The sequence below is a fragment of the Atractosteus spatula genome, chromosome 1, assembly GCF_055471065.1.
Source record: "Atractosteus spatula isolate fAtrSpa1 chromosome 1, fAtrSpa1.hap1, whole genome shotgun sequence".
In the NCBI taxonomy this organism is placed as follows: Eukaryota; Metazoa; Chordata; class Actinopteri; order Semionotiformes; family Lepisosteidae; genus Atractosteus; species Atractosteus spatula.
In genome coordinates this window covers 55,164,143-55,191,464 of record NC_142706.1, presented here as the reverse complement: position 1 = coordinate 55,191,464, position 27,322 = coordinate 55,164,143, and the positions used below count along the sequence as shown (strand labels likewise).

General features: G+C 34.2%; 1 protein-coding gene across 1 annotated transcript; it reads left to right on the top strand.

The window, feature by feature from the left end:
• The first annotated feature begins 2,365 nt into the window (after nt 1–2,365).
• On the top strand, nt 2,366–20,733 carry map9 (microtubule-associated protein 9). The gene is made up of 14 exons (XM_088910603.1): nt 2,366–2,520; nt 2,968–3,044; nt 3,414–3,513; nt 4,569–4,997; nt 6,042–6,253; nt 8,419–8,524; nt 8,643–8,809; nt 9,826–9,899; nt 10,395–10,554; nt 11,168–11,257; nt 12,187–12,351; nt 15,804–15,949; nt 18,469–18,604; nt 20,507–20,733. The coding sequence occupies exons 2-14, from the start codon at nt 2,970–2,972 to the stop codon at nt 20,624–20,626; spliced, it is 1,980 nt and encodes a 659-aa protein (XP_088766729.1). The 5' UTR covers nt 2,366–2,520; nt 2,968–2,969; the 3' UTR covers nt 20,627–20,733.
• The last annotated feature ends 6,589 nt before the right edge of the window (nt 20,734–27,322 follow it).

Here is a 27,322-nt window from a genome sequence, read left to right as displayed (position 1 = left end):
TAGATATCTGGACATTTTCTGCAAAAGGTGCAATACATAAGGTTGCTGGAGGTACAAGATATCATCTGAGTACTCCAGAATTGTCCTGAGGGCCTTGAATGAGCGTGGTGTTAGATATATATTGGCAGATAATGCAGCAAGTTTTGTTGCAGGAAAAAGTGCCTGGTGTTGATGATTGCTGAGGGCGGTCAAGGGAGCTGTGAACAAGAAGATTACACAGATTAGGTGGTCAGCGATATGAGATGATAGGGCCGTCAGAAAAGAGGGTACCGATTGAGGTATCATCCTGTAAGATGGAAAAGTTGTCGTTAATGGTCCTGGGGACAGGAAGTGTGTTAGGGTGGTAGGGAAGCACCAAAAGAATGCAGCACATAAAAGGCCCACAGGAGGGCTGAGACCGAGGAGGATACCTTAAAACGCACAGAGCTTCTTCACTGTAGTCGAAGGGGGCACACCAGGTCACTGAGTGAAGCTGGTTTTACAGAACAGAGATGCTGCACTTTTTCCTTTCGGACATTGGTTTTGGTAACTGGGATCCATGGGGTTCTTGTGCTGGTTTGTGAGTGTGTGTCCTTGTGAATAATTTTTCTCATGCAATTCTGTGTGTCCAGTGGACAGTTATAGAAATTGTTGTGATATTAGGACACTTTTGTGTGAAGTGTATATTGAGAGACTTTAATAAAATGAAATGAAAACCTGACTGTCTTGTCAGGTCTCTGGGTGCACTGTTGGTTCTGGGAGATAAAAAGAATCTGTTGTGGGAGAAAAGGGTCCCTACCCTAAAATTGCTAGGTGGCTACAAAAGCTAACATTATCCCTCACTGATGGGTCACTATCTGTGATATTATCTGCCAAATACTGTACATCCAAAATATGGAACTGTGGACAAAACAGAAATGCTCAGGTATTGAAGTACTTTGTATTTAAAATATGATGATGATACAATAATATTTTATTTCTGATTTCTCAGAAATGTATCTAGTATCAAAGCAGTTACTGTATGTTATACACACAGAGAAACTTACAAAAAATGCAAAGTACAAATCATTTCACACCACTCCTACAGGAATCCACACAACTACACCAGAAACTTCAAATTTACTTCCCAGACAATTACACTAACCCTCTATAATTACACATTACCCCTTTATTTTAGCACATAATCTAACTGATTGTACTTGCTCATAAAACATTACTCCTTTATTGTGAACTCACTTATGGAATAATTTTAGTATGGGATAAAGGATTTCACCATTTTATTAAGCCTGCATCAAGTTACTCTAAAACATCCGTTAGAAGGGATTCTTTCATGACTGTTAATATTTTAGCGCCACGCAGGACGGGACTACGGGACTGTATATAGTGAGGCAGAAGCTGAGAGACAGCCTCTTCTCTTCGTGTGTGTGTGTTAGTGTAGGTGCAGCGCTGTAACCCCTGTCCCTGTGTGTGTGTACCTTTCCCCGGTTCGAGTTAATAAATGTTAATAAAACCATTCCCTGAGTCCCATGCCTGCTCCATTCCTCGCCGAACCCGAATTCGTTACAATATATTTAGTTTTATAGCTAATAAAAAACATGATTCCAAATGTACTCACTTGACATAATGCACATGACGTTCTGCCCTGTGCACAGTAGTTTACCATGTGACTTTTTTTGCATTCTGTACGTTTTCTTTTTTTTTTAAATTAGTAATGCATGCGAAGGCTACAAAGGAACAGGCAAAGGTCCATGCTGAAAAGAAAAGCGACACCGCTTTTCGGCTGTGGACACCTGAAGAAGGTTCCACAGACGAAACGTTATCTTTTTTCTTGTCAGCATGGAATAAACCCCTTTCCTTTTTAGTTATATTGCGTTTTAAATGATCAAAATACTAGGTTTTATAAATGATGAATTCCCACTGCAGAAATATTAGATATTTTGTACTTACATCTGCACTAAACGCGTTCTGTTATCAGATCCGCGCAAGGATGTTTTTCAGAGACGTAGCTGTACATTCTGATGAAGGAAAATTACATATTATGAAAGACTAAATTCAAATCCATTTTGGCTATAAGTGTAGTTAACAGCGATAATAAGGATGTTACAGGTAAAACGTGTAAATCTATGTGAGTGTAGTATTAATGGCATCGTGTTTTTTAATGAATTACTTATTTTCCTGATGTGTCAGAAATAATCCGGAAAAATTAGTACTATAGGTCTTTGTCATGTCTTATTGTGTTTTGTCATAAATATTTAGAATACTGAAAAATATCTCTTGCTTCCAATACCAACAAATAATAGAATTGTTGGAAACCGGGGAAGAAATACGCTGTAGATCCCGGAAATGACTTTCAGATTCATGACAATTTCCGTTGTTTTCTGTCTCCTAGAAACAGACCGTCTCATATTGCTGCATATTGTGCAATGTTACATCTCTAACCAGATGAATTACAACTTTTTTAATTTGCTAAACTTTTTATTCGTTTTGCGGAAAAATGTAAATTTCATTTTTGAATAATAATATACCTTGAGCGCAAATCTGGTAAGTATGAGTAAAGAAACATTAGGCACATACATAATGTTAATGTATGTTCTTAAAGTTACATTATACCAGGCTAAATAATAAGTAGTTAAATATATTCTGATTCTTTTCTAAATGGTGTACTTGAAATTGATCCGATAGATATTTCATAGATTTTAATATACAACAGCCATTAGTATCTCCGTGGTTTGTGTAAGGTTAGTAGTATCCACATTAAGTGCGCTTTGATTAGATAGAATATATTTTTATACAATTCCAGGAAGTAAAATCTTAAAGATGTACTGTAATTAATCGGTGTTTGGCGTTCTTCTTTTCCTACGTGAGGTGTAATGTTAGTATCACGCTGTCTGATAAATCCAGAAATTGTACCTTGGCTTTACAGCGTTTTGTCCTTGTATTTTTTTTTGTATTTATGTGCCCGCTTCACTTTTTTCTCCCCCCTCACAGAAATGTCTGAAGATCATTTCAGCACAACGTTAGCATATTCTAAAAGTCCCAAAGTTTCAAAAAGAACAACCTTCCAGGTATGAAGCTAGACCAACCTCTGTAAATAATTCAATTCTAGTTTATAAAGTGTACTATAATTGTAAGTGTTCTTCATTGCTTCAGTTGCTGTACATTTAAAATTTCAGTAATATAGCACCTTAGTGAAAAAAAGATACACAGTGCAGTATGTAGATTGTTTAACTGGTAATCCATGTGTTGCCATTGTCAAGTGTAACCACAATGCTAGCCTACATTAAAATTCTTAGATCAAGCTTTTACTACATTGATTTGTTTTTCAAATACAACATTGGTTACTAAGTATGCCAGGCATGTGTTTATTTAAATATTCTGTCTTGCCTGCGCTAGATAACAATGCATTTATAAGAAAACCATGTCTTTGATTTCAGGATGAGTTGCAAGCAGCTATTTCTGCAAGAACAGCAAAGTATAATTCTGAATATATGAATAATTACTCAGATGACTTTGAAGATGATGCTGATGATGATGGTAATTAAAGCTTCTTATCAAGCTTATAGACCTCATAGTCATGTATTTTGACCATTTAGTATCAAGGGATAGGATTAGATTTATTACAGTGTTTTTAGAAGATAAATGCCTGAACATTTTCAAAAACTACATACTCTTTATGATAGTTTAGTTTGCAGATTATCAATGATTGGAAATTTAAGACAGTGTAAATATTCTTTCTGGTCTATTGTCTTTAATGGCAAAAAACCTAAAACCATGTGTTTCAAATGCATTCTTCCACTACATGTCAAACATAACTAATGCATGTTGTCAAACAACATGTATTAGGCACATTTTAATACATGTTGTTTGACTATAAAAGCAATACAGTTTTTATTTTGTGAACCAAGCTAAAAAAGTGTATACCCTTTTAATGATCTCCATTTTGTATATTGTAGGATTGACTTTGCAACATCAAAAAAAGAATTTAAAAGTTAATAATTAATAATAAATTAATAATTTTCTTTTCTGTCAGTCACTGTAAAGATGTTTAAAAATTATCTAAAAAATGTGTTGTCCTATTTTCCAGGGAACATTTTACAGCATGATAAAAATTCTGAAAAATTGTATAACTTTAAAAATTATAAATAAGCACAATGTTGCCCGAAACGTTGTGTTTTCTTTCTTATCTTTATTATTGATTTCAATTGATATCAATATCAATTGATAGTATTGATTTTGATCAATCTTTTTATATAGTTTAGAAATCTGCATGCCATAAAACCATAAATACCATTACACCTTTATTTTTTGGTTAATTGACCAGAAGCTTTTTGTTCTGAGATCGATGATGGCTCAGAACTCCCAGATGATTTTTCCTGATACTGTCTTCTACACTTTTTGTTTCCGTTGGAAATATTTATACTTCAAACAATTTATGTCTTTGAATAGTTTCACTTCATGGTTTGACATTCAAGCCCATTTTTTTGTGTATTACTTTTTAAAAACAATTTAAAAAAGTTTTAAGCATTTTTGAACAGCTCATACTGTGATTTATTTTTTATCCTAAACTATAACTGACTACTCCTTTTCAGATATCTTTAAAGAATTGCTTAAGTCCAAAAAAACAAAGAGTGAAAGGTCCAAAATAGGAAAAAAGAAACATAAAATCAATGATTTTAAGCTCTCAGATGATGAAGAAGAAAATGTGAGGCCCAAGAGAGTGTCATTTTTGAAAACAAGAAGAAAAAGTTTCCTCACAAAAGAAGAGGATTCGGACATTGAAGTAAAAAATGGGGCAGGAGTTAAAAGAGAGGAAGAGTGTGGCCGTCCTGAGTCCTCACCATCTCGTCAAACAGAAACTACTTGTCAAGAGTCTAAAACATTGGTGCCAACAGAAAGAAGTCACAAGGAATCTACTCTGTCACAGCCATCAGGAATGACTGCAAATTTGACCAGAGAAAATGAAGAAAAACCTACCCCACAACTCAGAGAAAGCAATCTGAAACACACACCTTCCTCAGGTACTGTAGTAAAGTACTGGACGTTTTCAAAAGCTTAGCCCCTTTTAGTGTTAAGTGTAAGATCTTTTGCCATTTTTTTAAGAACAGTTAAAAACTTCGGGGTTTCCATGCACTGGAACAGTGCACTCTAAAGAATCTTACTAGGAACTTCACAGCTGTAATGTTTGGCCCACTGTTTAAAGAAAATTTTTAGGCATAATAAAGTTGTAACTCATTGTACCTCATGCTTTGTTGTTGCATACTTTTACACCTTTGTGCCAACATCATTCAGTCACTTGTAGTGAGCAATATTTTGGATATTTTTTCATGTGTGGTACACATAGTGGCACTGTAACAAAATCCATTGCGGCTTACAATATCATAAAACGAAATAGAAATAAAAAGGATTTACATTTTTCACATGCAGTTAGGTATCTCAGTGCTGTATATGTGTGAAAATGGATGGGGATTTTTAAAATTAACTGCAAATTAAATGTGGTAAATTAGTTTTGAATAATTTTGAATGAGAAAATTCGGGCTGGCTTTTTTAAATGTGTCATTTGTGTCATTTCAGAGATGGAAGAAATAATGTGAAAACTGGCCAAAAGAACGCCTAAAGCGAAATATTATATATTTTTTTATTTTAGAATGTGATGTCTGGCAAAGTTTTAATGAATTTCATATTAAAAAGAAAACTAACTAAATAATGATAATTTACCTTTAAACCTTTGTCTTTATTTTATTCAGCAAAGTGGTGTCCACAGAAAATATTATGCTTGAATGTTTCCATGAAGTGTTGGAAAAAGGAGTGTATAGTTATTTTGTTTTATTCTATGGCTATTTCAGTGCATTGTTGAAGAGGTATTACAGTATAAATGAAAGTGCTGGGTAAATATAGCAAGTTAAAAATTATAACTGCAGACTAAGCAAAGCTATTGTTCTTTCTTGCTGGTAAAACATTTTGTTTTGTTTCTGACATTTTGTTTGTTTTTTTAATAACCAAACATTTATTGATCGGTTATTAATTCACAGTTCAATGACTATTTCTTGGTGTTCGTTTTATAGGTAGTCTCCTTGATGATGAAATTCCTAAACCTCGGCCAAGGCAGAGAAGTCACAGAGGCAGCAGTAATACTGAAGAAGACAGTGTAGGTGGAAGTGAGAGATCACCAAGCAGGCCACCTACGTCATCAGTCTCCATACCCTTATCTGCTGAAATGACCAGCAGAGCATCATCATCTGAAGGAAAACAAAACTCCAGGAGCTCCAGTCCTCAGGTGCCTTATTTTGCTGCTGGCTGTGCAGTTATTGTCAATTTGTGTGAGATCTGATAAATATGAACAGTTTTGGCCTTTTGCCTTTTTTTGGCCTTTTGCCTTTTTAATCTAGCATATTTTTTATTAATGGGTATATTAATATTGACCTGAGAGAAATATTTTAGGCTGGTAATAGTCAACTTTGTTCCTTGAGTGACATTGAATTCAACATGTTCTTCTTGAACTAAATCATGGCAAAAGGCAAAAGACATGGCAAAAGGAATGAATTGGTTTTCTCAAGCAAATTTTATCCCAATGGTTGGATGACAGAATAATTCCCAAATTTCCCCTGTTGAGAAATATTTTTTTATTAAATTGTACTTTTGGAACAAAATCAAAACTTAGTATTTGTCAGTTCGTGAAGTTTTGCTAACTTTGAATCCAACTTAAAAATGCATATCATACAATATAACTATCAGATCAATTATATGTGTCCATTGCATAATGAAATAAAATGTACATTTGCTTTTTATATTTTTCCAGATTCAGAAGATGTATACCTAGGGGTTAAACAAATTTGGAGAAGCACAATACAATAAACATTAAAATACTTGTGTAAGAAAGTTAGCCCATACTAAAAAATATACATGTGCTTTCCTCCTCTGATAGATTTATGTACACTGTACACCATTTATCCACACTGTATAATTTCTACAATAAATACATATACTGCAATATACATTTTATAAGCATGAATGATTGATTATAGAGAAGTAGGAGGGCAAATATAAAACCATTCAAATATAGTACTTTAACACTATTGAGTTTTGAGAAGTATATACACTTTAACACAATTAAATGTAGTGTACCAACAAACAAAATGTATCACAACTACAAAATCATTTCACTTAGTCTATGCACTAAATCTTAAAATTGATGCTTATATTTTATAATAACTAAACAGACATTTTCCCAGTTGTTCTTTTCTGTGTTCTATAAGCCATATCTTTTTTTCAAAGGTTTTGATGTCTGAGGCGATTGCAGACTTTAGTAACTGCTCTTTGTGTTTATATGGCCCTTATGTCATACAAAGAAGAATTGTTATATTTCCACATAAGATTTCTCCTTTCTTCCTTACCTAGCTTTCTTTGTAGTCCTTTCTGTTTAGTTTTTCTTTCGTCCTATGATTTTTAATTTTCAGGGGTGTCAAATGAGCATTCACACACTATTTAGATACTTTCTGAGCTCAGTGCTTGATTTTGGGGCACAACGGGTGGTTTGGTAGTTCTATCTGACATTTTTTTTTTCAGAAACTCTGAGGGTCCTGGGTGACGCATTTCACCGTGTGGTAGTTGTTTCTCAAAACTGAATCGATGGGATCAAAATCTGTCACCAAGCTTTATTGAGTCTCATTTAATATCAAGAGCTTTCATCAGCAGTCTTGATTGTTTCCCACTCATACCTTTATGTTTGGGGAACATGTCAAAATCCGAAGTCCAGAGAGGCTATTGATCGCGGAAATGCTCATTTGACACCCCAGGTAGGGTTAGGGTTAGCATTCACACAGTATTTAGACACTTTTTTAGCTCAGTGCTTGGTTTTGGGGCACAAGTCAAGTTTAGAACGGGTGGTTTGGTAGTTCTATCTGAAATGTTTTTTTTCAGAAACTCTGAGGGTCCTGGGTGGTGCGGTGCAATGCACAGAAGTTGTATCGCGAAACTGTGTCGGGTGGATCAAAAGCTGTCACCAATCATTAAGGAATCTTATTTTATTTCAAGAGCTTTGATCAACGGTCTTGATTGTTTCCCACTCATACCTTTATGTTTGGGGATCATGTCAAAATCCGAAGTTCAGAGATTCTCATATATTGATCGCGGAAATGCTAATTGAAGTGATTTACAAATAAAGCAATTAAATAGCACACATAATGCGAATACTTCAGAAGTGAATGACAACAATATTTTAAATGCAACAGTGCCAGTTTCTGGGTAGCAGTAGAACTGGAAAACTGATGCTATCAGAAATACATGTGCCATGTGATTTTCTTTATGTTTCTGGTTTAAAATTTTTTTATAGAAAAATCAATTTTCCATTTGTTTTCTTCTCTCCTAATGCCTGAAACTATTTAAGGAATTTAAGTTCTTTTAAAGTGCGACCTTTTTGTTCCTGGTTTGCTTGTGTTCTAGAAACCTGAAACGTATCCTTCCATATCATCAAGATTTAGCAGATGTCCTTCCTCTTCAGGTGATGGGCAGCTTTCTGACAAATCAAGACAGGGTTCTTTCACCAGAGGTATGGTAACCCAAAGACTAAGTTAGAAGGATTATTTTTCTTTTGTGTAAATTTCCTCACTTTATTTTGGCTCTTATTGTTTTTAGAGTTGGAGTATTTCTAATTTGTGTCTGTTTAGAGTGGAGTCGTATAGAAGATAACAATGAAGAAGATGTCCAAAAATTATTTACTCCTACAAAGCAGAAGGAATGGAGACCAGAGGAGAGTGTTAAATCTGTGGAATTATCTAGAGGAAAGGAAGTCACAAGACTGCATGCTTCGTCCCAAAGACCCAGTCTGAGGAAGGTAAAAAAAATCATTGATCAGAAATTGAGAGAGGCATTACATGGCACCACACTAGGAAAATGGCAAGTTTTTCATTAGCAATATTGGTATTTTTGGTCCTGTGGGTGTTAGCTAAAGTTTGGTCAATAATTGTAGTCAGGTTTATCCAAAAAGTACTTGACTGAAGTGAATGTGGCTTAAATTGGTTCTAAAGATAAGACCCACTGCATCTTAATAACTATTATACTAAATTAGTATATTTTTATAAATTAAGTATTATATTTTCATGTGTGTATGATTTTTTTTTTGCAGTGCTTGATTATATTTTATTTTGTTAATAGAGCAAAGGTCTATGAATTGCCATAATAACTAGTAAAATATGTCCTTTCATAGTAACTTCTTTAAATTACAGACATCATGTTTTTAGGCTTCAAATTATTAATACTTATTATTTGACCTATCCAGTCATTTCCTTGAAGACAAAAATGTGTGAAATGTTAAATATTTTGCTTGAAACCACTGAATCTGTTGCTGTAAGGGCACAGATATTTTTAATTATGTACCTATTTTAACTTCATAATCACAGCTTTTCATAGTACTCTACACTCCCGTCTTCTTAATCCAGATTTACATCAACTTTCCATTTAAAAGTAATTACAGATGTACGTTTTGTATGTGTGCATCTTTAAATTTAATTGAGCTGAAATCTGTCCAGTATAAATATTTAATTTTTAACTACAGTATGATAAATTAGACAACATACAATCCATCAACAATTGCAGTGATTTCTTATAAATAAGAGAACACACCAAGATGTTGTGCCTACGTTTAATTTGCAGTATCTATCATATATTTTCTGCAGCGTAAGCAATTGTAATTCCACTATTTCAAACTATTGGTATGACTAGAACTGGAATGGAGCATGTGCAGTATTTTCCTCATGCCCACTCTCTTTACATATTGTTTCTTACTTCTAGACTTTTAGCCTTGTGGTATAAATTAATTAAATAATGTGGTAATATGTTTTTACTGACTAGGGAGAAGCTGAGGATGAGCCAAATGGTGATATGGATAGAGCAAGTCAAGCTGATGAAAAATCATCTGATATCAGGTCACTTTTGTATGATCTCTGATAGAATCATTTTTTCATTACCCATTTCAAAAGAACTTAGTTTTGCCATTCAAGGTCAGGAAAGGTTGTCTCCTATCACAATATAGGAAATTATATTTTCTTAGCCAGCCCGTAAAGCTTTTGGTCAAGACAATTCCATTTTGTCTTATATGAACTAAAGAGAATTGAATTACTCTGAAAACTGTATACTCAGAGAGGTGAAATTATAATTTTGTATTAAGTAGGATTGAATAAGGAGTATTGAAAATATCTAATATATTTTGTCTTTGAAACACCAAATATCTAGAAAGATTCTGTTCAAGTCACTTGATGTTAAAAAGTTAAACAGTCTTGCTCTTTGTATAGTAAAGTGGACATCCCAATAAATGTACATAATATTTATTTAATTCATTAGATTAACTTTAATTTTAGTGACAATTGTTATTTGCATGTTTATTTTACGCATTTTATGTTTTAAATTGCATCTAATTTCAGGTCTTTAAGTTCTTGTTCACAGAGCAAAAAGCAACAAAAATTTTGTTCATACACAACTGAATCTCGTTACTTGGGGACATTAAAAGTTTTAGACCAATGCACTTCTCAAAAGGAGATTCACACTGAAGCAGCTGACTCTCTCCGGGCTATAATTTACCAAGTAGGAATGTTGATTTCTTCACTTAAAATGTATTTTTGTTTATTAAAAATCTGATTTCCTTATTCCAAAGTTTATTTCTTTATTCAAGCTATAAAAATCTAAATCAAGTTTTTCATTCTTGAAAAAAATAATTGATGTAATTCAGATTTTTATAGGCTTTAGGTTGCTGTGACAATTATAGTTGTATTATTATTGAATAGCTTGCTAAAAATGTTGTACACGGAATTATTATCTACGCTCCTATATAAATATTACAGCCTCTGTTTAACTAAGTAATCTTTAAATATGTGGATAAAACTAGTACAGCTGATCAAATATTGAGAGATGTGTTTGCTAAGATACATTTTTTGAAAAAATAATAGATTTTCATCAGATTTAGATTTTTGTTGCATTTAAAACTAACAAGAATTTGGTTGTATTCTTTGTCAAACAATGGGCATATATTTACGGAGGCCCCAAAATAAATAAAGGTAATAACATAAATTACCGACTTTTCTAATCTCCTGGAGTCACCATGTCATTTGCATGTACAGAATTCAAACAAATTACTTTACTGACAAAAAGTCAAGTAATGTAGTTATTAATCAACATTTTGAAAAAACATTCTTTACAGGACTGGCTAAAAAAGAAAAAACAAATTTTACAAGAAACTCTAAAAACTAAGAAACTGGAGGAAAAGCATAAGGAAGAGAAGAAAAAGGAGGTATGGAAACTTCTTTGGAACATATTAATTTTTGGATGATGTGGAAATACTTTTACCCAGTGTATTATCTGGTGAGAGTTCATCTGAATGTGCTTCATGTTTATGTTATCATTAAGACCTTTAATAATTTCAGTCCCAAAAATAAAATGGAATGCCAGCAGAGGGAGCAGGAACACCATTGAGGTTTAGGTTATTTTTTCAAGGTCTCTCTCTTCCTGTCTCCTCTCTTTGTTGTGGTCTCTCTCCCACTTTCCTCTGTCTTGATTTGATTTTATATGGTGTCTTTCTGGACTGTTGATTGACACTTAATAATTTGCCCAGAATTTAATTAACTGAAGTAAACCAAGATAAACTTTTTGATTGCTTCGATTACAGAATCTGGACACCCTACATCTCAGAAAACATCCCATTTGCTTCCCAGCTAGAAATGTTTACACTGCCCGGTTTTCCGACTTCATCTAGATTTTTAGAGATACTTCCTAGTCACCTATAGCTGTAACAGTATAATTTACAAAGTACTATAAAAGTATTAAATATTGAAGTAGTAGTGTAAAGGCTTTGTGGATTTACGCTTGTTGAATAGAAAGTTAAAATATAAGAACAAACTTAATACAAAATAAAGGGAATATGTTGGTACTTTTGCTTAGCAATTGTGTTTTTTTTTATCATTTGAAGGGTCTTTGAAAGAATACATCTCCTTGTGCCTGATGAGTTGATGGTAAAATAAGATTAGTAGTTAATAGATCCAGAATTCTCCAGCCATTTCTCCACAGCTCTTTGCATATAGTGCATAAAGTCATGCATTCTACTCTCATTATCAAATGTACTTCCAGTATTTTTCCACTTGTGTTCTCTGGTTCATTAGGTTTCCGATCTGTTTGTAAAAGATATAGATTTTTTAAAAAAATCTGATATCATCTTTTTTATAGGAAGAACTGAACAAAAAGGAGGAGGCAAAGACCTCCTTTGAAGCTTGGAAAGAAAAGAAAACAGAAGATATTAAAGCTAAAGTAAAGAAAAAACAAGAAGAGGACATGAAAAAACAAAAAGCAAACGAAGAGAAAGTGGAGCGAAAGGAAATAGCAAAGAAGGCAGTAATGAAATTAATCTTTCCTGTTTTCATTTTTTTGTGATTAAACGATGGAACCAGCACCATGGATTTAAGTAGACCGAAGTAATATAACTTGTACCAAGGTAGTCCAGGATCCAGTGCTGCAAGAGAGGGAATGCAGAGGCTCCAAACGCAGCACCAGCTCCATTTTAGCGATAGCGACTAGCCATCCAGATACGTTTCTGTCACAGCGAGAGGCCTAGAGTAGAACCCTCATCATCTGAGGGTACCAAGTACGAACAGGGGAAATCTCAATTTAGAATAAGGGAAAACAAGAAGGGACCTTTTTACAAGACTAACCACTTCTGGATACTCCCAAAACAAGTACATAGATACCATCATTGACCAAAATGATACTTATGATACCAGTCACAAGGGAGTTTATACACTCTGGAAGAAATTTAAGGAGATTCAATAGTTTGTATTTCTGGACACAGAATATATATTATCCCAAATATTATCGTGGAGTATGTCTTCACCTGTGACATTTAATTATCTATTTCTAAGGCTTATATGAAGCCTGTTATAAAAATATAGGAAGCTAATCCCTCTGCTTTTGCCTTAATGTCAAACATATTATTAATTTAGTGTATAGAACTTTGTACACCAAAGGACACCATAGGTACGCTTTGCAGGACAGAGATGTACAGTAAATACATAAAGAAGAGCCTGTAAGTAATCCTATTGTGATTGCAAATGCTGAAATGAACAAAGACCATCATCTTTCTGCTAGATTATAAATTTGTTTCTAGCTTTTTAGTGGATATCCAGATAAGAGGAATATCAGGGTATAATCAATCAGTGGACACAAATCAAGGGCACAGTGGTAAAAGCAGGCCTCCTTGAAATCTGTCACTAGCAGAGAGGCGAATTTAATATGTGGTTGCTTCCCTTTCCATATAAATTTCAAAATTCAATCTGTTGTAATATCCCAAGTAGGAAAAGAAGATAAACATAGAACACATTCATTCATCATAATGGAGACCGGAGATTGGGAAAATGTGTCCATCTGTTCACAGTAGTGTTTAGCCTTTGAAAATGTTATACAATTGTGTGTTCTAAAGGTCTGTAAGAAGAACAAATCTCAATATCAAGGTATTCTCAAGTGATCAATGGCACAGTTGAAGGTAGGCTGGCTTTATCCACTGCAGGGTTTAGACGTAATGCAGATTTGGACCAATTTGTTTTATATCATGATAAAGCCCCCAAAATTATTGACAATAGTTAGCAGATGATGCAAGGACTGAGAGACATAAATATAGCTCTGTGCTATCTGCATAAAGCAAAATACAAAACTGAGCATTATTAACAGCAATAGCATGTGAAACATTAAATTGATGAATAGGTAGAACTAGAGGTTCCAAAACCAGTATGAACAAAGGTTAAAGTTGGCATTCCTGATGATGAATGCCTCTAGGAATAGTGAATTGAGAACATTCCTGATGATGAATGCCTCTAGGAATAGTGAATTGAGAACATTTGTTGTGTATTAATTTCATTACAGTTAAGAGCTACCATGTATTTTTTTTATCATATTCATGTAACCTGATCCCAAGACCATGTCATGCAGAACTAACCATAGGTATTCCCACTCAAACTGATCAAACATCTTCTCTGCATCTAATGAAAAATTAAACAAGGGAGCAAATGCCTGTATTTGTATGTAAAATATGAAGAAGATGGCAAACTTCATCAGAGTCCAGATGCCCTTTAATGAAAAGCCCATCTGGTCATAGTGAACTAGATTTGTCATGTAGACCTCCAGCTGGTGTAATGGCAACTTATCATATAGCCTGGTATCTAAATACATCAGTAAGATGGACCAATATCTTGTGGAGAGAGCAGGATCTTTATCTTTTTAATATGGATGTAGTGCAATATTAATATCCCTTTGAAAAGAACCTTTCTCGATGACCTGACGTATTATGCCTAGCTAAAGAGCGCTTAATTAGGGCAAGAAAGTCAGGAGGGATATCATTAATGCCAGGAGACTTACTGCTTGTCATGTCCTGAACTTCTTTCTTTAGCTCAGACAGATATAGGCTCCTTCAGCACAGCTGCCTATGCAGGAGCAAGGCTAGCTAAGTAATTAGAGATACTTCCTATCTCTATAATGAGACTGCATACCCAAACTATCACTTAGATTAAAATATACTAAATGTGACATTTATCTACATGAGATACTGAAAAGCAGATACCTGCGTATCTGCATAGCATTTACTGCAAAGTTTCAAAGCTAGTAAGTGGCACACATAAGAAATTGGCCATGATGTCCAAGCAAAAATTAAATTATTTTCTCATTATAGTAAATTTTAGTGCAGTAACCTCAGAAAAACATGAGCTGTTAAGAATGCCCAAGGGAAGCCAACTTGATTTTCAGTTCTGTAATTTGTGAGCAAATGGAAGAGGAGTCCATCTTTTTCTGGCCCCTGCTATTTCAGATAAAGCCAGAGGCAAAAGCAAATAGAAAAGAACTACAAATTGACAGCAATAAAGAGAGTCCAGGGAAAGGAATGCTAGGCTTGGCTTTTAATCCCAGTGAGCCTGTTATGTGATCTCCCAAACTTTGATTTTGCTTTCTTTTATTTCTGCTTTAGTGGTGCATATACTCTACCAACATTCAAAATATATTAGGATTTTTCTCTGCTTTCTGTTTTATCCTGTTGTGAAAAATAATATTTGAATGTATCTACGGAGTGAAATCGGATTCTTGGGCTTGTGCCCTCACCGCTCCCACCCCAGTTTGTCCCTCACGGCATGGGCTCGAACCCAGGTCTCTGGCGTCGCTCAATAGGGGTCTTAACGGCTGAGCTAAAGAAGACCTTCCTCAGCCCGGGCAGCCAACATCCCTGTTATGCGCAGGGCGTATTCATTACAATATATTTATTTTTATTTTAAAGGTGACCTACAAAAAAAAAAGTTTGAATTCATAGTAATAAAAATATGTGGTGTACTGTGCCTGCATTTTACCTACATAAATTGAATTTTAGAACCTTGAATGACCTGAGAAATCAAGGTGCTCATTGAGAGCCAAAAACAGTCTGGGTTATATTTTAGCTGGAGGTCCAGTCATTCTAAATCCCCAAAAACTTACGTGAGGTTCAGCACTGCTCTGTACATAATGAAAAAATAGCGAAAATCTTTTTTACAAAATGGTATTGGCAGAGTTTCATACTGTTTGGCATAAAATTTCATTATAGAAAACAATTTTGTGTCTTTGTAGGTAGTTCTAAAGTATGTATTTAGTATTCATAGTAACTTTTCTTTACAATATTGATGTTTTCGTATTGAGTTTTATAGTTTTTCACACAGACAATACTGCATTAAACACCCATGCTGGTTCATAAACATTAAGCATTTGTGCTTGTATTTCTAACATTATGTTTGCATTTAATTAAAGTTCATTAGTGTTATGTGTTTCTATTTTCTTTCTAGGTTTTTGAGAAGTGGAAGGAAGAAAAAGATGAACATCTTAAAGAGAAATTTATGAAACAGAAACAAGCTGAAAAAAAACTGAAGCAGAAACAAGAGGAGGAGAAGGAAGAGAGGAAAAGAGACTGTAACTCTACATTTTCAAAATGGTAATAGCAAATGAAGATGTATTGTGTTGTGACTTAACAGCTCCCTACTATACCATGTCTTACTAAAGAAGATAATGAATGAAGATAATTCCTAAAGAAACTGAAATGTAATTGTAAAAGGCTTTGCTACAATGCAATGATTCATACCATTTCAGTACACTTCGCATACTTATTTTGTAGTTTTTGTTAAGGTCTAAACACAATAGCATAAATATGCTGCATTTCTTTCTTTACAAAACTGAAAGTGAAAAAACTAACTGTAGATATGTGACATATCATAGCTACTTTGTAGATATGTGACGAATTGTAGATAAAATACAAGAACATTAGGAACTTACAGTACCTAAGAAGAGGCCATTTGGATTTTACTAACTAATTATTCTGAGGATCTTATCTAGCCATTTCTTGACATAAAAAATCTCTTGCTTCAAGAGATTATGTCATTATGATTTATTTGCTTTGCAGAATCCCTGATTCAGAGCAATGTACAAAAATTATGTAAGTAAATGCTAAATAATTAAAATACAGCAGAAAAAAATATTTCACAACTTATACATACCACCTCTTAAAAAAGAGTATCAGACATTGCTGGTTTTATAGGGAAGTAAAATTTTAAATAAAAAATAACAGGAAGAAACTTTACTTTCAAATGTTTTTTTTTCTCAAGTTATACTGTTTGTAAATGTATGCCTTAAGGTGATATCTATAATGTAGATATTTTTAATAGATCCTATAATTGAACAAAAAGCATTATGTTCAAATCCAGTGTCTCAGTAATCTTTACTTGTGTAAGTAATCAAGGTAAACATTCCTTGTCACATGGGAAAGGACAGTTTTATTTCAAATAGTATTGCTTTCAAATCGTACAAGAGGGAATCAACATGAAGTATATGTTAGATGGGTGCAGTAAAGAAAAGATCACTTTATTAGCCATCTACAATTTCTTGCATTAGGAATTCACCTTTTTCACATACCCCAGCTTGCTCTCCATGAGACACAGACACACAGACAGGGAGAGAAGCTTGGGGTCAGAGCACTAAGTCAGCCATTGTATAGCAGTCCTGGAGCAGTTGGGGTTAAGGGCCTTGCTCAGGGGCCCAACGGAGTAGGATTCCTCTGCCAGCTGTAGGATTTGAACCAGTAACCTTCCAGCCACAAGCCCAGATCCTTAACCACAGTGCCACTGCTCCGTATACAGTATGTTATACTCGTAAATGGAACTAATGTGAGAGTTTTAGATTTTTAAATTACAGGTAGTTGTCAGTTTATTACATGGGAGTTGCATTCTGAAAAAATGCCACGTAATGCAAAAAAGTATAAATTGAAAACTAATTCCCTGTAGAAATGCATGTAAATAGCAGGGAATGCATTTCATGTCCACTCTCACCTAGAGTTATACAGCCATATAAAATCAATTACAGTTACTCATGTAAGAAGTGTAGTTGTACTAAAAGTCATTTTTCAGCCAAATGTGAATGGAAGACTACTGTTAGTAGTAGGTGGTGATTGTGTGGAATATACACGAGTCAAGTGCCCTTAGACACATCTAGACTGCGTATCTATCTTTTCATATACTTTTACACAAAGTGTGCCTTTAAAATTATATTAAAGTCTTGTATTTATAACTACAAATATTTTCCCTATTTTGGGGTTTTATCTGATTATTAATTGTAGACTTTTATTTAATCCATTATTGAATGTTAAAGTTGATTTGTTTTAGAAAAATGACATTAAATTATCAATGTAGTTCAAGTAGATAGCTACCTCAGCATGCGTAGGCTGGAAAAGGAACAAGTAAAGATTTATTCCATGCTGAAAAGAAGAGAAAAACACAATGTTTAAATGACCAATATTTCCTTTTCAAATTCTTTGCATTGAACTTTATTTTTTCACACAGTAGCCTATTTTAGGGTTTTATTGATTTTGAAATTTTATACTATATAAAGCTATTGCACAGACTAAAACAATGAAGACATTTTGTAGATTTTGTAGACAGTATTTAGTAAGGATGAGATGATGGGAGATGCTTGGAGGCTTGAAGAACATTAAAATAAAGACTGCCCAGCAGCCTGCCATTCAAGTGATCAATCCCAGTGTGCAAATGGGTATGTGTAGTGTGGATGGTCTCTGACACTCAAGAAGCTATCTATTGCTGCCTGTGATCCAGTGTGTCAAACGGAGTAAAAAAGTAATTTGTCTTGAATTAAGAAACAGTATATACAGTTTATAAGAAAGAGAACACAACGTTTCGGCCGTGGAGCCTTCTTCAGGTGACACCTGAAGAAGGCTCCACGGCTGAAACGTTGTGTTCTCTTTCTTCTTTTTTTCAGCATGGAATAAACCTATTACTTGTTCCTTTGCAGCCTACGCATGCTGATGCAGCTACCCACCTGAACATATACAGTTTATGTTTGTGGTACTTAAAAAACAAAAATGTACACATGTTCAGTAAATCAAGAGCTACCTGTACAGTATCTATTCCATCACATTTACAATCTGTATCTTTTTGTAATTCCTAGGAATGAGACAAAAAAAGAAGTTATCCTTAAGAAGCTCAAGAAGGAGAGACAACAAGAAAAAGTTAAAAAAGAAGAAGAAAAATATGAAAAGGAAGAGAAAGAAAAGGTGGCGTTAGAAACGTATGAAAAATGGCTGGTATGTGCAATTATATTTATTAACCTTGTGAAATTACAGTAAGGGTGATAAGAATATTACCAATACAATTAACTACAAGAAAGTGAGAGATTTCAGGAGTATACTTTTGTTTGTTGTTATCATCCTTTGAAAAATAAAACTTTATAGCAGCCTGTTAGATTTAAATGTATGAGTTTTAGAGGTCCTACACTTTATATTTTAACTATATAATTGTTGTCTATACATAATACATGTCTATACATACATACATTAAGAAAATACAAAATACAGAGTGGGATAATCAGTTATTGTAACACCCGAGTTGTAAAAGATACGCCAAGGATTATGTTATGTCTTTATGTATTTGTAATTCCCTTATTAATAACATGATAATAAGATAAAAATAGCACATGAATAACATTTAGATGTTTGAAATATTTTCTTCCTCTGAGAAAAGTGGCCCTAGGTGTTAGTATGTGCATGTCTGTGGGTCTGCCCTGTGATAGACTGGTGTCCCATCCAGGGTGTATTCAGCCTTGCGCCTGCTGCTTGCCGGAATAGGCTTCAGCCCCCCTGTGCCCTGGATTGGAAGAAGTGATTAAAAAATGGATGGATGGAAAGTTCTATTTTAAGAATGATTGTCAGTGTACACCAGAAAATAGGAACATAAATGAAAAAAATATTCTAAGTACTGCAGTGTGACTTAAGTACAAGTTCTAAAAAAGAAACCGTGATAAACTGTATAATGTAAAGTGTATTTAAATATAGATTTGTGGTGGTCACCTTCTATGATTTCAGTAACAGTGTAGAATACTGTCAGTGAGGATGAGTGCAAAATCAAATACCATTTATTTTTTTGCATGAAAAATCTCTCCCAAATAATTAGGTATTAATCTTGACATCATTTTCATATTTATAGGCAAAAAGGCAAAATGTTAGCATAGACACACTGTACCAAAAATGTTCTATTTTACAAGGCACAAGATCTGAGAATATTGGAATGTCACCCATCATGTTACAATATGATTTATTGCTGCTTTGGAATTAATCCAGAGGAAGAACTGGTGACCAAATGTGATAGATTGTTGGAATTGCATTTGGTTTTCCTATGTTCTTATGCACATTACAATACACCTGCTGTTCAGAAAGTGCTGTTCATCATCCTGTGGTGGTGTCCACATAGAATGTTCATTTCAAGTAGTTCCAGAGTATAATTGTGTTTGCAGGAGGCATTTCTTCCAGAGCACTGTCCTGCTTCACAGTTTTTTATGTCTTCAGAACATTTTGAACTACCATGATTTCAACATTCTTTACATTTCTTTTGACACAGCTTTCTTCTCTTTTCTGTTCTTGAGTTCCTCTTTTCCTCATTTAGGCTTGTTTAAACGTGGAAGGGTGCACAGTGCAGCTCAGTGAAGTTTTGAATCAACTTTATTCTTATCAAAAGGCCTTTCCTGAGAGTATTAAAATGAGGAATACAAATGTATTTTCTCCTAATGTCTTCTCTGTAAACAGTTATTCAGAAAGGTCTGTTTCAAGGTCTCTGAATCTGAAGGTCTCTTAATGCAAGTACAGACCCAGCCAATCTCTTGTGTTACCATAAGTGTCAAGACACAAAACATATATTTAACTATTTAAGGGCATGCATACGTACTGTACATAGTACAGTACCAGTCACAGAATGCTTATTCTAATGTTCAGTTGTCCATGATCATTAGTCATCCCAACAGCTATAGTGGTTACAGCCAATACATCTGCCTAAATTCTACAAAAGAATAAGTCCTGTAGCTGTTTTCCGAGTTTCTGCAGTCTTCTAGCTGATGGGAGGTTATATAACTTGTGTGTAGCTTCAGAGAAGTGTGAAAAGTGGCAACTTTCCCAAAAAGTGTACATAAACATTTCACATCATTATTTTTCTTCCAGGAGAAGAAAGAACGACAAGAAAAAAGAGAAAGAAAGCAAAGAAAGGTTCGTGCTGTTTTACAAGATGAGCCACCTCCTCCTTGGAGCCCCCCCAATAAAACTATACCCTTTGGGAAATAGTGTCATTAATGTATTTTACATGCACATTACATCATTTCAATTAAATATCAGAATGGGAAAGTGTATTTTTAACTTGATTGAAAAAATATGTGCATATTTTTGTGAATGTAAGCGCTATCTTGTTTTTAATGTTGTAGTTATTTAAAAAAAATTGCATTTATAATTCAAAGTTTGAAATTTGCTGATATCATGAAACAAATAAGTACCTCAAATAACAGATTACATAAAGAGTCTCTTAAATTCATTTTATGATTTCAGTAATGTTGTTTGTTTACCTTAACAAAAAATGTTCCATGCCAGCTTAATATCCTTTGGGGCGACAATATCAATTTATAGCAAAATGCTGTAGTCCTTTGCTTTTTAAGTAACAGGATATGTTTCTGCTGTTTTACTGAACTATATAATAGTTTCATGCCCATGTGTGAAAGGGCCTGAGCCTAACTAAGGTTGCTCATGAGGTAAGCAATCTTTTTTTGGTCATCACAAATATACATAAAGACTTGCTCTTCACAAACACCCAACACCTACTTTCACTGTGCAGCATAAGTATATGCCATACCTATTTGCACCCATGTGCAAATTTTATTAGACCTCTAGTGGCAGATCTGCTGAAATAACACTAACCCTGACATATCTTGTGTGACAAGCTGGGCTTCAGCTCCTATATCCTGACTTGAGGGATCTTGTCTTCCCACTGTCCAACTACAAAAGGTGAAATTCCCCTACCTTTTTTTCTTAGTTGGATATCTAATCCAAAAAGAAAATATTAAATCTCTTATAAAATTTCTTATAAAATATTCTAAGAATAAAATGATTTTCTTTATGTTATCTTCTACTAATTTTAAACCGCACAATTGCATGTGCTGGAGTTTCAACACTAACTTGCCTTCTGCTCTACAGCTGTTTTAATTCTTTAAAAAATAGAGATCAGCTGTGCATTGTAATAATATCCACGCTAGTCATTCTCCTCTAATACACATGTGAAAATACTTTAATCCATGGTTTAAAGGTTGGAATCGGGAGTACATGGCTTCAGGTGGAATTACCAGCCACCTTCCCACACTTGTTTTTATTATCTTTCTTTCACTATTAGTGCTACTAACTGAAGTGCTCTAAACTTTCAGCTGACTGGAGCATCACATATTTGATCTTAATTTGGTGATTCAAGTTTATGACTTGTCATGATTTTAATACTGTGATCATTAAGAAATGTAAGCATAGTTAGACAATGCACACTGTGTGTTCTGTTTTGTAAAATAAAATAAAGCATGTAAAAATGTTATTATTTACAAGAGCATATGTTCATGAAAAGAGTTCAAAATGACAGAAACGTTTAATTACTTTGCAATCTTGAGCAGTTAAATTTTTTAGGTTAAGCATAATTGAATTCTGAAAAAGTATCTTTTTTTTGTTTGTTATTTACCCCTTTGAATTCTTAGTAACGGAAGGTAACATTTAATGAATCATAAACCCCCAATATTATAAAAACTTAACATAATTCCATTTTCCTTTTTAAAAAGAGAATAAGGCTATGTTGTCAATATTATTTTTACATAAAATGTTTTGTGAAAGTTTTGATATTTTTATATACAGTTTTGTTCTTAGCAACACATTGGGCATAATGTAATTTAATAAATGTTGAATGTCCAGACTAATTGTAAAATGGTGCAAAATAATGTTTGGGAAACAATAAAATATATTATTTCTCTTTTTTAAAGAGGACATGTATGTTTGATTAGTTGTCACTAGGTGAAAAGTATTTGTTTAATAATCCTTACCAGTTATAAGCACTTTTCTGGACACTCCACTCAAAGTGCTTTACAGGTAATGGGGACTCCCCTTCACCACAACCAATGTGTAGCCCCCACCTGGGTAATGCAACAGCAGCCAAAGTGCACCAGTACGCTAACCACCTATCAGTTTTATTTACTTTTTATACTTTATTTATATTTATTAACTTTTCCATTTCTGAGTAACAAGTTGAGATACATTTTTCCTATAATTACCTCCGTTGACTGGTGTACTGCCTTGAAGAAGAGAGTTGATTACTTCAGAGGTAATTTAGGTGTGTCAAAGCAAGGGGGTGAATACTTATGCATTCAATTATTTTCTGTTTTTTATTTTTGATTAATTTAGTAAAATATCTGGATTTTTAAAAACTTTTACATTATAGAGTACTTAGTAGTAGTTCAGGTGGGTAGCTGCGTCAGCATGCGTAGGCTGCAAAGGAACAAGTAATAGGTTTATTCCATGCTGAAAAAAAGAAGAAAGAAAACACGACGTTTTCTTTCTTCTTTTTTTCAGCATGGAATAAACCTATTACTTGTTCCTATAGAGTACTTTGTGTTTACTGAGTGGCAAAAATTATCAGTTAAATACATCATGATTCCATGCTGTAACACAACAAAATGTCAAAGTCGAAGGGGGGGTGAATACTTTTACAAGGCACTATATCTTGGATTAAACCGATGAATTTCACAACTCTTTTATTCTGTTTCTGTTTCTCAAATACTTGTGCAGTGGCAGGTCATATTATTACACTAAGAATTAAGATTTCAAATAATCTTTCTGAGGTCTTCACGAGACCATAATTTAGCAGATTGGGCCTCTCAATCTCTGAAAAGAGCTTCTCTGAGAAGCAACATCCAAAGTCTGACGCAATGCAGGAGATTCTCAAACCAACCCAGTCTGGCTCCCTTTAATCTGCCACCCTCCTTCTGCCCAATACAAAGGGTCAGAGGTCACTGAGGAACCTGCAGGATGCTTATCGTGATAATACCTGATGAAATCCTAACCAATCAACAACTGCGATTTTCTAGTTTGAATGACAGTGCACAATTTATTAGGTTGGATAGTTTCTGGCTTACTCTTTTCTCTCCATCTTGCAACTTTACCAACCACTTGACTGCAAGCATTCTGAGTCAGGACTTCAGATTTGTTCAAGATGTCAGGCTGATAAATTGAGTCAGTCAAGAACAGAATACTACCAAAGGTATGCTTTCTGCAGCAGAAGACATCTTGTGTTTTGCCCCCCAAAATATTTTCACTCAATCAATGGAATTAGTTGTAAAGAATAAGTTGGACTCTTTTGTTGACATTCTGAAAGTCTGAGCATATTCAGTAAAAAACTGTAACGGGGAAAAACCAAGATTTTCCCATCTGTCTTGCTTGCAGCCATGTGTATGGACTGTTTACAAAATTCAACAGACTGCAAGTAATCTGTATGTGAGATTAAATTATTGTGTATCAATAATTAATAGCAGTGGTCAAAGCACTCTCATAATTTACTCTTACAATTTCTAATTGTTTCACTATTTTAAAAACCCCTCAAATCACTGTACTAGTTATAAATTGTTAAAATGAATGCTCTGATTTTTATAAAGATATAATTTTATAATATATCTAATATATAATATATTTGTATTATTTCATAAAGTTATTATTGCAGAAATAATTAATTTACTAAACACCTAAAGGAAGTTAAAATAAAACTTAAAAACCTAAGAAAAAGGTCATGTTTCATATTATTGTTCAGTGTAGTTTAGAGACCCGAGTGTGTCTTAACAGAATACATGATTTTGTATACAGAAATAACATCCTCTGGGATGAACATTATATGTAGGGTTGGTGTTAGGTCAATTGCTTGTGACAGAATGATAAACATATTAACCTGTGTGTTGACTTCCATGTGACACCTTATAGTCCAAGCACAAAAAAATCTTAAGTTAAATCAGCAAAAATCCCCAGCAGCTATTAGGATCAGCAGAAAAGCATCAGCTTCAGGATGGTGATCTGCACAACTGATAAATGAAAAGCTCAGTGCAATTATCTAACCCAGAATCAGAAGAAAGTCTTATCTAGCTCTGTAGGTGTGTGTGTATGAGCTTGGATATAAAAATAGGAAATGGGGGCAATTACATCCATGTGAATTCAATGTAAACTACTAAAAAAATCAGTTAGGACTCAGCCTACAGTACATAATACAAAAACAAGTGGAAAAGAAGTGCAGGAAGAGGCACTCAGTCGTTTACTGTAATCCAAGTCCTTGAACAGCCCATTGATTGTACTGGTCACAAATCTCTCAGTCTCCCCCTATTCCTTCTGCATAGCACGCTCACAAACAATTCTCTGAAAACCACAGAGACTGATCTGCTGATCATTTTCAGAGAGACAATATATCAGAGCATGAGGAAAACCCCATGATTTCAAGGAACAATCACAGATGCTTGTTTTGTTTTCTTGGCAGGCCAAAATACTTAGTGATATAAGGCACAAATTGGGGCATTTGACTGCAAAGTATGAAGAAGCTGTTTAGAAAACTACAATATATTGAGTTGATTTCCACAACAAAGTGCAAAAATACTTTCAGATAATGAAGGATTTAACCTAAAATAAAAGTGAGCTCTTTCAAAGCAAAAATATTTGTTGGAATTGGAAATCACTGACATGCCCGGATAAAGTTATTGATGTAAAAAAGTAGTTCTCAAGACACTTGTGAAAGCAACTGACATCATTGATTGCGAGGAGAAGTGGGAGTGTGTCACTACACTGTCTAATAAAAAACAGTTGATGTCAGGTCAACTGGCTGGAATGGCAGGATGAACAATTATTAATCTTATAGACAAAAACCATCATTAAAAAAATAAGTAAAAATAGCTTGCAGCTATAGGATTTGTACTATAGATCTGAATTTTACAACTAACAAAACAGTTTACTCTTCAGATGTAGTCAGCTTCTCTAGCCATGTTAATAGTTTTATCCCTGGTAACAGTCCCATCCAGACTTACTTGGTTGTAATTCACTTGCTAACTTTGATTTCACCTAAACTACATTAACTTATTCGATTAGCTTTGATGACTAGTAAAGCATGTAGGGGAAAATAAGTACAAAATGTTTAAAATTGGGTGTATGTTTGAATGGATATCAAAATCTTTGTAACTTTGATAGAAAATACTGTATTCACCTACTACTTGTACTAAAAATGTGAATAATATTGTAATGTTTTCCATTTTTAGATTTCTGAGACACTGTTGAAACTCAAGTTGTGTAAAGCATGTACAGTATCTATTGATATTGTTACAGCTATAGGTGACTAGGAAGTCTCTAAATAGCCTGCAGATGCTCTCATTACAAGGTACGGAGTAGGGTACTGTAAATTAATAATTCCCATTATAGTACATTATATGCTTTTTCACTTTTCAGAAATGCAGACTATTTGAGGATACATACCACGTAGGATAGCAAAAAAAATTTTTAAATCCACTATAATGAAAAAACAACCCTATAGTGCAAAAAATGTTACGAATAGGGGGTTATGAAAACAGTGAAGATCAGGAACTGACCAAGAAGTTTACTCAATGAGTAAAATAATCATTCATAACACCCAACATGTAAGTGATTTCTCCAGAATATACTTAAGCAGTTGGTATAGTTAAGGCCATGTGAATTCTTTGTTCTCTAGCACAGCTTTGGTGAAAAGAGTAATAATCCAGGCACACATGGTTAAACAAATGTTTATTAACAACGGTAATACAAACAATATATTACTCAAAACATAAACATACAACACACACGTTACTTTATTTTATAAGTTTGTATAGACAAGGCATTCCAGAGTCCTAACATCCATATCACGACAAAATCCCCAGACTGCTACCAAGTATTAAACTCTTAAATAATGCCTACAGAGGCCAAATAAGAGATAAGCTGCCTTCTAAATAAGACAGAGTGCAATACAACCTGCAGTTAATTCTCCCTCTCTGCTAACCGGGATGCTACAAAATAAATGGGAGCCTACTTCTGTAGTCTAAAAATGCACCCCTGAGCAGGAAAGGCCATCTTTAACCAAGGTATTATTGATTGAGAAAATAAAAGTTCCCTGAAAAAACAGAATAGCCAGCTCTCACTAGCAAGGTTCAAACACTTAGCTCCAATCAGGTTTTGTCTGGATGATCATGAAGTAGGGGCTCTCATCTAGTGCAAGCCTCAAGTTCCAACTCCTCCTGGTCTTGTGGTCTGACCTTTCTCTTCTTTTTCCTCTTCTCTTGTGTTCTCACCTTCTTTCTCTTGTTTTCCTCTTCTCTGTGGTGTTGATGTAATATATTATAGCGTCTTTCTGGACTGTTGATCGACACTTAATCATTTACCCAGGACTTAATTAACTAAGGTAAACTTTATGATTGCTTTTGATCACAGAATCTGGATCACCTGCATCTCAGCAAACATCCCTTTGCTTTGAAGCTGGAAATGTTTACACTGCCAGATGTTACACACTTTATCTTATCTAAGCCCTTATAGATGTAAAATTTAATTTTCAGAAAACCACATTTGAAATTCAGCATTCTCAATACATATATTTTCTTAAAGCTTGTGTAAGCATTTTGAAAAATATAACTTTCTCATTTTTCAATAAACTGATGTTTTCCTCAGTTCACATTAAAAGTTCCTCAGTTTCTGTTAAACATTCCACACGGATCTCTGTCTCGTCTCGCATTCCCACACGCGCCGTGTTTAACAAACGCTCACGCCATTTACTCCCGTCACTTTTAGTTCCCCTCTTTCCTCACTTCCCTATTCACTATTGTGGATACTCGTAGAGCTCCCATGTGCGCGTTATTGCCTTAATTCGGTATTTGATCTTCTAGCCTGTCCCTCGTTTTCGACTTTCTCTTTTCCGTGTTCCGACCTACTTGCCTT

Bases quoted from the DNA above. Each gene is read 5' to 3' on its own strand.
- map9 (XM_088910603.1), top strand. From the start codon at position 2,970: ATGTCTGAAGATCATTTCAGCACAACGTTAGCATATTCTAAAAGTCCC. The intron at 6,254-8,418 runs GTGCCTTATTTT...CTTGTGTTCTAG, and splicing joins CCAGGAGCTCCAGTCCTCAG to AAACCTGAAACGTATCCTTC. The intron at 8,525-8,642 runs GTATGGTAACCC...GTGTCTGTTTAG, and splicing joins ACAGGGTTCTTTCACCAGAG to AGTGGAGTCGTATAGAAGAT.